Source organism: Bolinopsis microptera, chromosome 3, assembly GCF_026151205.1.
Source record: "Bolinopsis microptera isolate Bmic1 chromosome 3, MBARI_Bmic_1.0, whole genome shotgun sequence".
Taxonomy (NCBI): Eukaryota; Metazoa; Ctenophora; class Tentaculata; order Lobata; family Bolinopsidae; genus Bolinopsis; species Bolinopsis microptera.
Window position 1 is genome coordinate 10863625 of NC_087074.1, and position 16571 is coordinate 10880195.

General features: G+C 39.9%; 2 protein-coding genes across 2 annotated transcripts; one reads left to right on the plus strand and one right to left on the minus strand.

The window, feature by feature from the left end:
• Nucleotides 1–12511: 12511 nt before the first annotated feature.
• On the minus strand, nt 12512–14042 carry LOC134813181 (arg8-vasotocin receptor-like). The gene is made up of 2 exons (XM_063820869.1): nt 13229–14042; nt 12512–12594 (listed from the first exon to the last, which is right to left on the minus strand). Exons 1-2 carry the CDS (start codon nt 14040–14042, stop codon nt 12512–12514), a joined length of 897 nt encoding a protein of 298 aa, XP_063676939.1.
• An 829-nt stretch (nt 14043–14871) lies between these two features.
• Nucleotides 14872–16327, plus strand: LOC134813101 (uncharacterized). Its single transcript, XM_063820780.1, has 4 exons — nt 14872–14986; nt 15331–15759; nt 15880–16070; nt 16217–16327. Exons 1-4 carry the CDS (start codon nt 14906–14908, stop codon nt 16323–16325), a joined length of 810 nt encoding a protein of 269 aa, XP_063676850.1. The 5' UTR covers nt 14872–14905; the 3' UTR covers nt 16326–16327.
• The last annotated feature ends 244 nt before the right edge of the window (nt 16328–16571 follow it).

A 16571-nucleotide genomic window follows, 5' to 3' on the forward strand; every position in this document is an offset into this window, starting at 1 on the left:
CTTTTTAGTAATGGATTGATGGAGGGAGAAAACACATGAAAAGCTTGAGTGGATCAGTAATATTTCTTGAGAGGGGTCATCTTTTTGGCAGGGAGCCAGGGCTAGTGTTGGGATATCATCATTGCTCGTAAACCTTGTCAAACACTCATCAGTTCCTTCCAGTGAGATTTTCACGTTCTCCGTATCTTTATTTACTATTTGTTTTATCGACCAACGGTCTGCATTGGAACACCTATTCCATGATATGAAACGAAACGTAGTATCGGCACGTTTAATGTGCCTGTCCGTGGACGTCAAGCATTGGTGATGGAATGTCTTGATGATGAGTCCCTCTGCCAGATGCCACCTCCGCCAGAGAGCGTGCTCCTGAAGCCGCTCTGGACATGTCCTATCGAACTCCCAACACGCTGACTTTGAACCCACCACACTGTTTTCATCCTGACTGGGAACTGCGTTGGTGTACACCATCAGGTCCGAATAGGTGGAACATATTAGTGAGGTGAGATTGATGGAGAAAGAAGAGCATTCCTTCATCAGCTTGCAGTATTTCCAGCACTCTTCTTTCCCTTCTAGTACTGTAAACACACGGTGCGGGGTAGACCCCTTGAAGGGCATTTTGAAATAATAGAAGCAAGGCCTTGGGAGGGCATCACGTTCGATATTGATAGCATCAGACACGGTAGGTGCTAGCTTTGTTTGACTAGGCAATTTGGTCTGACCCATTATCAGAAATGGCAGAAAGGCTAGTGAAAAATGTTTCTCTCAACATACTTCAACCGAATCAACCTGCTGCTGTGATGTTAGTATAGTAATTCTCTGAAAGGATAAAACCCAGGCCCCAGCCAAAACCCAAGATAACCAATGAATTTAGACATTTAAAGTATCTATTAAATAAAAATAAATTCAACGTTCTTGGGCCAACAATTATAAACGATATAATATTATGCACGGATTTTTTACTTAGAAACAGCCAAAACCGCCAGCAGTTACAGCAATTGTTGGCACCAAAAGATTCGATGGACCTAATCTACAACTGCTGTTGGACCTAATCTACAACTGCAGTCGAATACTAAAAATAGAAAATACTTCGATAACTTGAAGAGACGGTGAGACCTTGATTAGAGTATTTTTATAACGATGACATCTTATAGAAGGGTGCCGCTTCTTGAACAATGAGAATGATCATGGTGGTTCCTTCACACAATAGCGTATCAGTTTGCATTTGTCGTACTCACTTTGCTTTTGTTACTCGCCATATTGCTGTAGTATTTCATATTCGGTCTTAAACCTCAGTTCTACTTCAGCTTTAAGAGATTATTTGAGGATTTTGGTCATGAAATGGAAGGGTTTCGGTCACACTAACTCACAATTTACTGAGAACACTGAATATCGGGGTCACTGGGGCACGCCGCAAGAGGTCAGAGTGACAAAAACTACGAGTCTCAGTTTTATGAGGCCTAACATTCCGGAGTAAATAAAATGGTATAACTTATTATCTCGAAAGGGTAACGTTAACATCCAAAGCTACATCCTACAGTAGTTTCCCATAAATTATTTGTGTTGAAAATATTACATCTTTTGAATCCAATCTTCGTTTGGTGAACTTTAATATCTTGTGCAAGGACATCGACTTTTGACAGGACCAGATAGTGCTAAGATATATAATACGTTATTATATCATGTCTGATGTAACTTTAAGAGCTTATAGAAATCATGAATTTTAAAGGATATTGCAGTTAATAGCAAACCCTAGCAAAGAGAGCAAAATTGTGATTTTAATCAAATTCAGACAATTGTCTAAGCAATCGCCTGACATTTCAAAGTTTTAAACCCCTATCATCTTTGTACCAACTACCGACCGCCCCCCCCCCCCCCCCCCCCCCCCCCCATAAAATCTCGGGAAGGGACGGAAAGGGGCCAAAATTTTGTGGCCTAATTTGGCCTATCCGTCATTGCATTATCCAAATTTCTTTACTGTTAAAGTGTAGTAAAAACATAAATTCCGTCATTGCATTATCCAAATTTTTTTACTGTTAAAGTGTAGTAAAAACATAAATTCCTCATTAATGGAATTCATTCCTTATTAAAGCAAAAAATGTTCCAGATTCTTCTCTTTGCACCCTTTTTGAGACCTATTACTGTAAGTATATTTTCAAAATTTGCAGGACCTACCTTATCATTTGACCCCTAAATTGGAACTGCAAAGCCAAAATCTTGCTGGATTTATCATTTCACATTTAATTGCTAGATTTTAATCCTGAAAGCAAACTTTCTGAAATTCTTTTAAAGAATACAATATGCATCCATTTTTCGAACCACACTTATTTAGCAACAGCTGCTGGCAGGCTCTAATATGCATTTAAAACCGTATTATTTGAATCGTTCTTAAAACTGTGTTTGAATATGATCTCTAGTGCCAAATTGCTCAACTAGGCCTTTTGCACGAGCAATGTTCGCCATTAATACACATCTGCTAACAGAATTTGGACAGGATGCAGCTTTCGGCAGTCCTGCCATAAACTTAAAACTTATTATATGCAAGCCTGGCTAACAATGAATGTTTCGCTGTTTTGACACTCTATGGCCCCCCCCCCCCCCCACCCATGAAGAAAATCATTCCTACACCCCTGAGATACCTTCTCTATTTTTAATTTATTGAATAAGAATGGGGGGGGGGTCAGGCCTTGATTGACGATGTCAACCCATCGAATGATAGTTCGTTAGGCGATGTCCTCCAAGGTCATCAAAAAATGATAAGCTTTAATTACGGGTCAAGAAATTTTAATTGTTATGATATATGTTACAAATTGTCTTTGTGTAGTGTATACCTACTAAGGTGAAATTTTAACACTTATTTCTTTGTCTTATTTGTCCCATTTCTGAAAAAATCTAAACTCAAAACAATTTGCCAGAATTGAACATTACAACATTACATACACATTTTTGGTCAGCGAAATTACCTAAATAGAGTAAATCGAAATAATTTATAAGATTCGTAACGACAAAAACTTCTCGATCACTATTGACTATTACACAGGTTTTATTGATAGTTAAATAAGTCTGATAACAAGATTTAACATCGATATCCTGTGCTCGACCACAATTAAATTGATAAATACTATCTTGTCCAATGCTTGATTATAACATAAGAGTTACGATCCCCTAATAATTGCTCCCTTTTTAAGGTGTGAGCATATCCTGCCTTTAATCAGAGAGTTCCTAGACATTAGAATGAAATAATAAATCTACCGATACCTTGTCTTGCTACTCTCGCAACAGGCTAGTTTATAAGTTTAGATTTCTGCTGAACGAAAGCTGATTGCAATGCGCACAAGTCAGTGCGTTCACCTCATGTATGTTTGAGTTTGATGTTGAACATGATGTTCATTCTGCATGTAACCTGTTGAATTTGGTCGCGTGTGTAACATCTGTTCAAATTGTCAGGGGATCATTTGTATAAACCACAAACTTTTAAAATAAACCGACCAAGCAGTGTTTCTGAACGACTTACGACAACTGAATGGCTAAAAATCAAATAGCACGATCAGGCCTAATCTGTCTGAAAAACTGAAAAAATAAACAAAAGGTAGCCAGGTTATATTATAGTAAAATTATTTCTCTGAAAAGCAAAGACCAATAAGTTGGGACAGAAACTTTCCAAATGAACTCAACGTGGTTTTAATCTGACGCAAATGAACAAATTCCTTAAATTCCGATGGCATTAAAACTTGAAACACTGTACACAGCGTGAAATCTGACATATTGATACGTGATATTTAACTAATCATATCAATTCCGTATAAGGTTGAACGTGATCATAAACCTGTACTGATGAGTCCTTGTTCAGTGTTTTCTCCAATTGTCTTTGTTTGGGTTCCACTAAGCTACACCAAGGCCACTGTGTTGATCGTATGAGAACTCAAGCTATTATTGTGGGCTGTAGATCGGTCACTGCCCTGATTCACGATTTTCTGCGATTTATTTTTCATCATTCCATGACCGCAAACTATAGCGCCCGATATAAAGACTAGAACTCCAACTGACAAAACTGAGATCAGCACCGGACTGAAATTAAAAGAATCCGGATCCTTGGGTGGAATCAGGGAGCATTTACCGAGAACCATGTCTTGTGAGCAAGATTGCTGGAACTCCCTTGCGTATCCGTCTATCTTCACTCCATAGCCTTTCGGACACTGGAAGGTGATGTTTGATCCTGGAAGAAAGAAAGGTTTGTCTTCAATGTTAGTCACTGCACCCTTCGCTATTTTCAGATGTTTTATTCGGCATGGTTCTTCCCATTCTCTTTCTAATCTAAAGAGGTATTGCAACACTGGTTCACCGACACTTTTGATATAAACATTCCGAGTCTGTCCAGTTCCTTCAATTTTTTTAGTAATGGATCTATGGAGGGAGAAAACACATGAAAGGTTTGAGTGGATCAGTAATATTTCTTGAGAGGGGTCATCTTTTTGGCAGGGAGCCAGGGCTAGTGTTGGGATATCATCATTGCTCGTAAACCTTGTCAAACACTCATCAGTTCCTTCCAGTGAGATTGTCACGTCCTCCGTGCCTTTATTTTCAAGCTGTTTTATAGACCAACGGTCTGCATTGGAACACCTATTCCATGATATGAAACGAAACGTAGTATCGGCACGTTTTATGTGCCTGTCCGTGATCGTCAAGCATTGCTGATGGAATGTCTTGATGATGAGTCCCTCCCCAGACGTCACCTCCGCCAAAGAAGCCGCTTCTGGACATGTCTGATTGAACTCCCAACACGCTGACTTTGACCCTACCACACTGTTTTCATCCTGGATGGAGATTCTGTTGGTGTACGCCATCAGGTCCGAGTAGGTGGAACATGTTAGTGAGGTGAGATTGATGGAGAAAGAAGAGCATTCCTTCATCACCTTGCAATATTTCCAGCACTCTTCTTTCCCTCCCAGTACTGTAAACTTATAGTCCGGGATAGAATCCTTGCCGGGCTTCTTGTTCTTTTGGAAGCAAGGCTCTGGGGTGTCATCACGTTCGATAATGATAGCATCATCAGATGCTAGATTTGTTTGACTGGGCGGCAATTTGGTCTGACCCATTATCAGAAATGGTAGGAAGGCAAGTGAAAACGTTTTCGTCAACATGGAACCTTCGCAACCTAAGTTTAATTATGGGTGTTTTAAACAGAAAAGCAATCTGATTACCAATGATTTTTTACCTTTTTATTACCTATCATATTATTAAAAAAAGTAAATTTAACATGTTTTAAATTTAAATGAAAAATTTTCGCTAAATTGGTAGTTTTCTTATCGAAAATTATGAACACTGTAGACGACAATATATATAATGCGCAGAATTGTTTACTAAGAAACAGAGAAAACCAACAGTAGCTCTAGTAATTGTTGGTACCAAAAGATTCGATGGACATAATTATTCTAGTAGCGAGCAGTGCAGCCGGGATTCGAACCCTGGACCTTCTTTGCAGAAGGCAGGAAGCTCTAACCACTAGGCCACCTTGCCTCAGATTGCGTACCTGGATGATTTTGGTGCAAAATGATCTAACGAAGGACCCTACCTGTGTTGTCAAAAATTCTGAACATCGAAGTGCATACTCAACTACACACTACCAGTAGATACTAAAGTAAATCTACAACTGCCGTAAGATACTGTAGTTAAGAAATACGAGACCGAGAACTGAAAGAGAAGCTAGATTTGATTCTTTTTATAGAAATGACAATTTGTTGAATGGTGCTGCTTCATAACAATAAAATTGACCGTGATGCTTGCGGGACACAATATCATATCTGTCATGAGAGTGGCAATTCTTTACCATAGATCTACAGTTCTTTTGATATACGTTGAGATGGTAGCAATCAATCCAACGGAAGGACACAAAATGTCTATTTATGTTAGTTAGCTATTCATGTTAGTTAGGTATTCATTTTGTCAAACAATGACAAAAGGAAATAAGGAGTACCATCTCTCACGTCTACTCAGTTATAAAGTTCATTGTCCTACTGTTAATATACCCGGATGGAAGTTTGACTAGTCAAGGATGTAAACGTTTTAGCATAATTTGGGCAAAGGGGCACCCGACTAAATCTTGTTGGGATCCGTCAAAGGAGCGAGAAGGGCCTGCTTGTGAGTAAAGAAGCATCTTCTCTTGGTTAGAGTAGGTCTTGTGACTTTTGGAGAAGGACTTTGGAAGTGAAACTGTAATGGACGTGGAAATATATGAACGTAAGTGGCCGTAAAAGTGTCCTAAAGACACACATACAATTATCAGTGCTCAGTGTTCACAACTTTTCGGCAGAGGTGCACATTATAACCAGAAACACTGGCTTGTGTAATATGTGAACGATTCCATTTTATGGTAAGTTCAAGCATCCTATTTGAACAGAACATTTCTTCTCGGTTTTGGCTTTTATGGGTTCCTGTATCTTACATTTTACTTAAAAACCGTAAAACCGTGAATAATATTAATTTTCTTCGCAATTTTTACCAATTTTAACCGATGTGATTTACTTTTCTTTATCTATATACTTGATGTTTAACTAATCATAATAATTACGTATTAGGTTGAACGTTATAAACATGTACTTGTTCAGGTATTTCTCCAATTTTCTAGCTTCGGGTTCCACTAAGCTACACCTAGGCCCACTGTGTTGGTGTGAGAAGTTTAGTTACTGTCTCCATCAACATGGGCCGTAGATTGTTCACTGCCCTGATTCACGATTTTCTGCAATTTATTTATTATCATTCCGTGACCGCAAAGTGTAGCACCCGATATAAAGACTAGAACTCCGACTGACACAACCGCGATCAGCACCGGACTAAAATCAAAAGAATCCGGATCCTTGGGTGGAATCAGGGAGCATTTACCGAGAACCATGTCTTGTGAGCAAGATTGCTGGAATTCCCTTGCGTATCCGTCTATCTTCACTCCATAGCCTTTCTGACACTGGATGGTGATGTTTGATTCTGGAAGAAAGAAAGGTTTGTTCTCAATGTTAGTCACTGCACCCTTCGCTATTTTCAGATGTTTCATTCGGCACGGCTCTTCCCATTCTCTTTCTAATCTAAAGAGGTATTGCAACACTGGTTCACCGACACTTTTGATATAAACATCCCGAGTCAGTCCAGTTCCTTCAATTTTGTTAGTAATGGATTGATGGAGGGAGAAAACACATGAAAAACTTGAGTGGATCAGTAATATTTCTTGAGAGGGGTCATCTTTTTGGCAGGGAGCCAGGGCTAGTGTTGGGATATCATCATTGCTCGTAAACCTTGTCAAACACTCATCAGTTCCTTCCAGTGAGATTGTCACGTCCTCCGTGCCTTTATTTTCAAGCTGTTTTATAGACCAACGGTCTGCATTGGAACACCTATTCCATGATATGAAACGAAACGTAGTATCGGCACGTTTTATGTGCCTGTCCGTGATCGTCAAGCATTGCTGATGGAATGTCTTGATGATGAGTCCCTCCCCAGACGTCACCTCCGCCAAAGAAGCCGCTTCTGGACATGTCTGATTGAACTCCCAACACGCTGACTTTGACCCTACCACACTGTTTTCATCCTGACTGGGAACTGTGTTGGTGTACACCATCAGGTCCGAATAGGTGGAACATGTTAGTGAGGTGAGATTGATGGAGAAAGAAGAGCATTCCTTCATCAGCTTGCAGTATTTCCAGCACTCTTCTTTCCCTCCCAGTACTGTAAACTCATAGTGCAGGGTAGAATTCTTGCCGGGCATCTTGTTCTTTTGGAAGCAAGGTTCTGGGGTGTCAGCACGTTCGATAATGATAGCATCATCATAATATGCTAGATTTGTTTGACTGGGTGGCAATTTGGTCTGACTCATTATCAGAAATGGTAGGAAGGCTAGTGGAAACGTTCCTCTCAACATGCTTCAACCTGTTGTAATATAATATTATAGTAGTATGAAAGGATAAAATCCAGCCTGAAATATAGTTGCAACCTTCGGCGTGAGTGACCTAAGTTTAATTATGGGAGTTTTAAACAAAAACCAAGATAACCAATGAAGCAATGAATTTGGAAATTTTTAGTGCCTATCAAATTGAAATCTTAATTAAAATCTTGTGTGCAATGCTGAATGCAGAGTTTCAAGTAAATTTAACATGGTTTGACTTTAAATGCGAAAAGCTATAATTTTGCTGAATTAACAGTTTTCTAATCAACATTTATAAACACTAGACGACATATCTTGCACAGAATTGTTTACTAAGAAACAATGTAAAACCGCCAGCAGTTTTAGTAATTTTGGGACCAAGAGATTCGATGGACCTAATCTACAACTGCAGACACATACTGAAATTAAGAAATACATCTACGCAGTGGCGTAACAATGCCGAAAAGGCGCCCCTCCCCTTTTGGTGCCCCTCCCTAAAATTGAACAAATTATTTGATTTTAGAGGATACGCCGGTAAAATCTCTAAAAAGTGTGTATCTAGAGCAAAACGCACAGTTTTGCTAGTACTTTAGTTAAGTTTTCGAAATTTTCCCACATTCAAACGACGATTTGCCGCCCCCTTAAGACAGCGCCCCCTGCACAGCGGGGCCCTTCGTTACGCCACTGCATCTACATATACCTTTGCAGTTCGTTTGATCCACTCAGAGATGGTAGCAACCAATCTAATAGAGGCATGCCTTGAGAAAAGTTTATTGTGCAGACAACATAAAATTTTGTGAAGATAGGCTTCACATCAGTTTTATGACAAAAATGTGCAGTTAGAATTGCTCTTATGCAGGCAACACGGTTACCAGGTTTTTCTAACCTTGAACGGAAGAAAACAAAATGACTATTTAAGGAGTACACATTTTGTTAAACTCTCACAAAAGTGAAAAAATTATTACTCTGATAAAGCTAATTGTGCCCCATGGGCGTAGAATTATAGATTGTGAATCATCCCCAATATAGACATATTATTGAAACAAGGGGTCTGAATTATTGGACCAATCAGCTAGGCTCTCCCTCAGCTCATGATTTTATGCAAAGGCATGAGGCATCGTTGTAGAAATTGTATTCTTTCCCTTTATAAGCTTTAAGACAATGAAACTGGCTTGCACAGAAAATCAAGTAATTTTATTGCTTCAAGCGGACAAGTAAAGGCTTGAGTAATGTTGCTCTCACCTCTCTATTGGGACAAGTAAAGGCTTGAGTAATGTTGCTCTCACCTCTCTATTGGGCCTACAAGTAAAGGCTTGAGTAATGTTGCTCTCACCTCTCTATTGGGCCTACAAGTAAAGGCTTGAGTAATGTTGCTCTCATCTCTCTATTGGGACAAGTAAAGGCTTGAGTAATGTTGCTCTCATCTCTCTATTGGGACAAGTAAAGGCTTGAGTAATGTTGCTCTCATCTCTCTATTGGGACAAGTAAAGGCTTGAGTAATGTTGCTCTCATCTCTCTATTGGGCCTACATGTAAAGGCTTGAGTAATGTTGCTCTCACCTCTCTATTGGGCCTACAAGTAAAGGCTTGAGTAATGTTGCTCTCACCTCTCTATTGGGCCTACAAGTAAAGGCTTGAGTAATGTTGCTCTCACCTCTCTATTGGGCCTACAAGTAAAGGCTTGAGTAATGTTGCTCTCACCTCTCTAAGTCTCTATTGGGCCTACAAGTAAAGGCTTGAGTAATGTTGCTCTCACCTCTCTATTGGGCCTACAAGTAAAGGCTTGAGTAATGTTGCTCTCACCTCTCTATTGGGCCTACAAGTAAAGGCTTGAGTAATGTTGCTCTCATCTCTCTATTGGGACAAGTAAAGGCTTGAGTAATGTTGCTCTCATCTCTCTATTGGGACAAGTAAAGGCTTGAGTAATGTTGCTCTCATCTCTCTATTGGGCCTACATGTAAAGGCTTGAGTAATGTTGCTCTCACCTCTCTATTGGGCCTACAAGTAAAGGCTTGAGTAATGTTGCTCTCACCTCTCTATTGGGCCTACAAGTAAAGGCTTGAGTAATGTTGCTCTCACCTCTCTATTGGGCCTACAAGTAAAGGCTTGAGTAATGTTGCTCTCACCTCTCTAAGTCTCTATTGGGCCTACAAGTAAAGGCTTCAGTAATGTTGCTCTCACCTCTCTATTGGGACAAGTAAAGGCTTGAGTAATGTTGCTCTCACCTCTCTATTGGGCCTACAAGTAAAGGCTTGAGTAATGTTGCTCTAACCTCTCTATTGGGCCTACAAGTAAAGGCTTGAGTAATGTTGCTCTCACCTCTCTATTGGGCCTACAAGTAAAGGCTTGAGTAATGTTGCTCTCACCTCTCTATTGGGCCTACAAGTAAAGGCTTGAGTAATGTTGCTCTCACCTCTCTATTGGGCCTACAAGTAAAGGCTTGACTAATGTTGCTCTCACCTCTCTATTGGGACAAGTAAAGGCTTGAGTAATGTGGCTCTCACCTCTCTATTGGGCCTACAAGTAAAGGCTTGAGTAATGTTGCTCTCACCTCTATATTGGGACAAGTAAAGGCTTGAGTAATGTTGCTCTCACCTCTCTATTGGGCCTACAAGTAAAGGCTTGAGTAATGTTGATCTCACCTCTCTATTGGGCCTACTAGTAAAGGCTTGACTAATGTTGCTCTCACCTCTCTATTGGGCCTAGAAGTAAAGGCTTGAGTAATGTTAGTCTCACCTCTCTATTGGGCCTACAAGTAAAGGCTTGAGTAATGTTAGTCTCACCTCTCTATTGGGCCTACAAGTAAAGGCTTGAGTAATGTTGCTCTCACCTCTCTATTGGGCCTACAAAACTTCATAGTAACCATACATCAGTTCCCGCAATCAGACTGCGAATGAGTCTTACAAATCTTACTTTTAAATCTGGATAACCTCAGAGGTGTAATATTTTCATTCGTCATCATCGAATTATTATTTATTTGAGCTAAGCTCAAATTGAAATTGTGTGATGTTACAAGTTTATTACTAGCTCATCATTTAGGACGGTGTTTGGTTCCGCCCTCGTGTCCATGTTAAAGTGAGCCATGTGATTCGCCCTCGTGTCCACTCCTTTAGGAAAGTACCGCCCTTGTGTCCTCCGCCCTCGTGTCCGGTTGACTTGTCAGGTGACTGAGTTAACACTAGACTAGATCCGCACTTTGGGAATCGTGCAGGAAGCCAAATTAGGGTGTCGTAACAAACTATCAAATGATTATCCAATCAATTTTGCTTACGCGATTTTAAATTAGTCATTTTAAATCTGCTTTGCATATTTTTTCAGATCACACTTATGGGCCACTTTCTACCAAAACACATACACTGAACCAGTCTAAAACGGCCACATATAGATGGGGGCAAGCTTGCCACAATTGGTGGCAAGCTCGGCCGTAATTTATTAAATAACTGATTAATTGAATAATTGATAACGAGCCACGAGGCTTATTACATGCTCAATTCTCGATAATAGAGATCAATAATTTGTTAATAGCTGAAGTCAGAATGAGGTGGAATGATACTGTTAATAGTTCGATAGTAAATAATAGGCTAATTACAAAGGGGGGGGGGGGGGGGGAGGGGGGCACAAAAACCGAGAAAACATCCTCTGCGAAAAGGTCTTCTTAATATTTGTTTGGAAGGCGCGGCATCTTTTTAGTAAATGCATGTGCGCCATAGGCAATTTAATTTAATTTAATTATATTATATAGCGCGCGCTAGTATAGCTAAATTAAATTGCCTAGAGAGTAGAGCTAGGTAGCTAGCTAATATAATCTATATTTTCTATTATTCGAAATATCGGGAGAGATAATATTGGACGCATAATAACATGCATGGTTTTGAGCATGTTAAGGTGTCACAAACCCACCCCTACCAGAGTACACACACACACTCGAGGAGTTGAAAATAGGGCCAACCAAAGAGTTTTTTTTTTAAGTGCGAAGAAATAACTAACGTTTTTCACTGAAATTAAAAAAAGTTGCAGCAGAGCTACGTATGAGACAAATTCAAAATACTTTTATCGTAGATACTTGTATTACTGTGTTCATTTCTCCGGACCAGCCACCTGAAGAGCAAGACAGACACCATATGCTCGTTTTGGAGATGAAACAGAAGGCAAAGGAAGATTTGAATAGATGCTATTTAAATCGGTATTTTCTTGATTTATTCAACCAAAGCAAATTATAGACGAATATCTTTGATGCAAGAGGTACGCTGACATTCCAAGTTTCAAATAATTAAATTTATAACTTCATTAAATACAAAACTAACAGAAAACAAAAAAGTATAGTCGAATTGAAACATATAATAGTAGAATGATTATTTTTCTATTTTAGGCACCGTATTTAGATTCTGGCGGAGTTGGTAAAGTTTTGCCACAACTACGTACTCTAACTGAAGCTATATCAATATATCATTATGAGATCTTGCCCGAATCAGCAACAATAGACCTTTTTCCCCTGGCTTATCAATGTAATTAACCCGAATAACCTCTTGCGTGACTCCGAACTTCCGCGTTCTATTCTTTCAGTTTCTCATTCGACATATTCTCCTACTATCTCCGTAAACTTGTTCTACAGGGTTGTTTCCTGGTAGTTCCTCGTTCTCTTTGTTGTTCTACTTTCTCCGGATGCTGCAACTCGACCTCCTGAGTAACCTGAAGATAACTTAACTTAATATTGAACGATTTGTTTTAATAATTCATCGTCAACTGCAGTGGCGTAACGTTGCCTGTTGGCGCCCCCCCCCCCCCACCCCCCGCCGAAAAGGCGCCCCCCTCCCCCCCCTGTTGGCGCCCCCTCCCCTTTTGGTGCCCCTCCCTAAAATTGAACAAATTAGGTGATTTTAGAGGATGAGCCGGTAAAATCTCTAAAAAGTGTGTATCTAGAGCAAAACGCGCAGTTTTGCTAGTACTTTAGTTAAGTTTTCGAAATTGTCCCACATTCAAACGATTTGGCGCCCCCCTAAGACGGCGCCCCCCTGCACAGCGGGGTCAGCGGGGCCCTTCGTTACGCCACTGGTCAACTGAGTCGAATTATACAAAAATAATTCATTTTTATCATTTGACCTTCCTAGCCCACATTCTGAAAAAAGTAAAATACAAACAGGAAAATGAGCGGTCATCCATCACGCAAAACTAGTATCTGTATAGCTCGCCGAATTGTAACAACCAATCTTCCTATATCAATGATAATTTGTTGCAATGTTCGAATGAAGAGTTTGTATTGTATGAACATCATAATTTTAAATGGTTGACTAAAAGCATAACCACATAATAACATGTGACATACCCGAGCAGCTAGCAAGTTTCCGAATACACTCCTTGAGGAAGGTGTTGAAGCTGGTTACAGTAAAACTGTATATAAAGAAGTTAGCGACAGTGTTGAAGTACCCACAAGTCGCTGCGAATCTGTAGAAATAAATTCCCTTCACGTGGGCCCCAACCGCAAAGTAGATAGCGTAAGGTAGATAAGAGACACTGTAGACAGACGCAGTAACAATGACTGTGAGAAGACCCTGCCACCTGAGGTTACCCCCACTTCTAGTTGTCACCTTCCTTGCTTTCAGCAGGTGTTGCACAAGCAGCATGGTGATGGAGAATATCACCAAGTTTGGAAGGTAGGTGGTGAGAGCGAAGTAGGTGAGGGAGAGCCAGGATTTCCAGACTGGTGCTGAGTAGGCGTAGTTGTATCTGTAAATCCCGTAGTCAAATATGATGTCATCTGCTCCCCCTATGAAGAACCGACCCTGGCAGAGTAAACTGACGACCCAAATGAAAGCACACAGTTTGTGAGCTCGTGTTTCAGACCAGTTTCTAGATCGCAGAGGGTGCTTTATCAGCAGCCACTTTATGATTATCAGTGCGAGAATGAGGAGTTTGCTGGAGAGGAAGCCGTAGTAAGGACCGTATGCCAGGATGTAACTCAAAAAGTTTCTACCAAACACGTTCCGATCTGCTGCTCTGGACACTGCTTGAGGGAGGATACACGTTCCAGAGACCACTATATCACTCACTGCGATGTGCTGGACGAAGACCACTATAACCTTGTGGAGTTTAAACGCCTTGTATTTTATAGAGGCTAGGAGAATGATAATGTCTCCCATTAAAGAGGCAAGGAGGATAATCATTAGCCAACCAGTCCAAATTATTAGGAACACTTCTTCTTTGACTTTAGTGGAAACTCCGCGTTCAGTTAAATTGGAGCTGTTGTGGGACATCTCGAGGCTTTCCTGTCAAACAAACCACTGCAATAAGGGGAATGAGCAATAAGGGAAATGGGTATTTTGCTTATCTCGTCCTGCGTTTATTAATTTGAAAAACGAATTTGAGATGAAAGAAAAACGCTGGATATAGCAACATCATATTAGTGGCGATTCGCTATACTGGTGCAGGTGCTTTCTCTTTCTTTTTGGGTTTGGATACAAGAACAGAATGACTTGATCAGATTCAGTGAAGATAAATAAGAATATGGAACACTGCAATACTATTTTATGCACATAATATATCGAGACCTGAAAGTGGTTCGTATCTCATGGCAGCCAGACAGAATGTAATTAATCAAAATATTACGTTAAAATTAATACTGCATAGTGTGTTACATTTCACTGACAGTGACACTGACACTCTCACGCATCACGCATGTGTTCTATTTTGGGTCGATGACCACATTTTGATTTTGTATACTGTTGACCACATTTTGTATACTGTTGGAACATACAAAAGGAAATGAATGAAGCAGAATATCAATTGTGGAGTAGAAATTAGAAGATCGAAAAAATAATGCAGCTCTGAGCAATATCCGCAAACAATAATTTTGATCTGCTAGTACGCGCGTCACAATCAAAATTAACAATTAAACTGCACGCGGGGTCGTTACGTTGCCAAGGCAACGATACCTGTTTCTGTCAATGAATCTCTGCGCGCTTCATTTCTTGCACGTTTAACTGTTGAAACAAACGATTGTAAAATGCACAGAGGTTATCAAAATATTACTCCCGCCAACAACAAAGTTCTAAAGAAACTTTGGGATGACACACGTTACAATCAGGTACATTGTTATTTACTTTCAGTCTTACTATGCTTACAATTTTACATCCACCTTTTTTCACTGAAGTTTAAGCTCATGAGCATGGAAACATATTTTTCTTTGATACTTTAATTAGTTAATTGAAGTATAAGATTTGCACAAAAAAAATCACCTTCTTTAATTAACTACTCCAATTCGAACCTATTACTATTAGTACTTGGTGAACTGTGTGACAGTGACACTTGCACTGATGCATAATTAAGATTTAAGAATGATCATGAAATTGAGAATAAAATGAATTTGCGCACTTTACCGATACTCCATTATCAATTTTAATGTTCCTACAACGTAATGAACTATTTTAGCACCGAACGAACATCCTGTTCGCTGAAGGGCGTATCGACAATGCTGCCCCGAAGACATACATGCACCTCCACTTGAAACTGAAGAAGCTTCAAATGGAAGAGGAGCGGCTGGCTACTGTAGAGCGAGACAACAGAATACTCCTCCACAAAATGAGCAACGTGATGAGAACAAAAGGAACTGTGGACAACCACATAGACAACAAGTACATCCACAAGAGTCTGAACAAAGTAAAACGTCAGCGGGAACTAGAGAAGATAGCGTTTGAGAACAAGGCTATTCACAAGAGGATTAACTCGCAAGGGACACGGTACTGCAAAGAAGTGTGGTTGGATGAATGGCAGGTTAACGAGCGGTATATGGCGAACATCTGTACCTTCCCCCAGTTCTGGTACGATCGACAAGCTGAACAGGACAAGCCTTTCTTCAAGGTTTGTTTCGCGATTGACGTGTAAGAGGTAAATTGTATCAATGTAATGTGTCGGTAATCAAACCCTGATGATTGATAAACAAATTATATTAACCAAGTTCTGACTATAAACCTAATACAGGAGCTGAAGCAGGAGGCGTGTCTGAGACTTGGACAGGCTAATAGGCAGTTTCAAAAGGATGTGACGTTCCACAAGAAGCAGCAATACAAACACAACCAACAAAGGAGTCGGGAGAAGAAAATACGAAAAGAGAAGGCGGCCAGAGAAAAGAGGGTCGCTCTAGAGCTAGACTTCATCAAGAAACTCAAGGGGTAAGAAAAGGATTCCTTAACTCAGTCATTGCTAATGAGCGATAAAATAGATTTAAAGTGTAGCGAGGAAAAAAATTATTTAATGCAAACGTAAGATTCGATATTTCCGTTGCCAATTTTCCAAATACTAACTTGACTCCACATAGGTTGTCGATAAAAAAGTTCAACAACCTTTACGGATCCCAAAAGCCCGGCAAGAACTTCTCTCAGCCCACTGCAGCACTGCTCCCACCCATCGAGAATGAATCGTCGTAAAATCTTACCGGAAGATTTGATCAGCTTACTTGTTTTATCTTTTTATGATTCAATAGAATTTCACGACGCTGGCCGCTTTCAAAATAACGATATTGAATTCCTACTATCTATTTGATGAAATTATATATCGTGATATCTCGTTCTCAATTATTGTTTAAGTTAGAACTTAAGAAGGAAGTCGAGCGTCAAATTTCGTAATTTACAAATGTTCTGATTAAAATGTATGTACAAATCACAATATAGCAT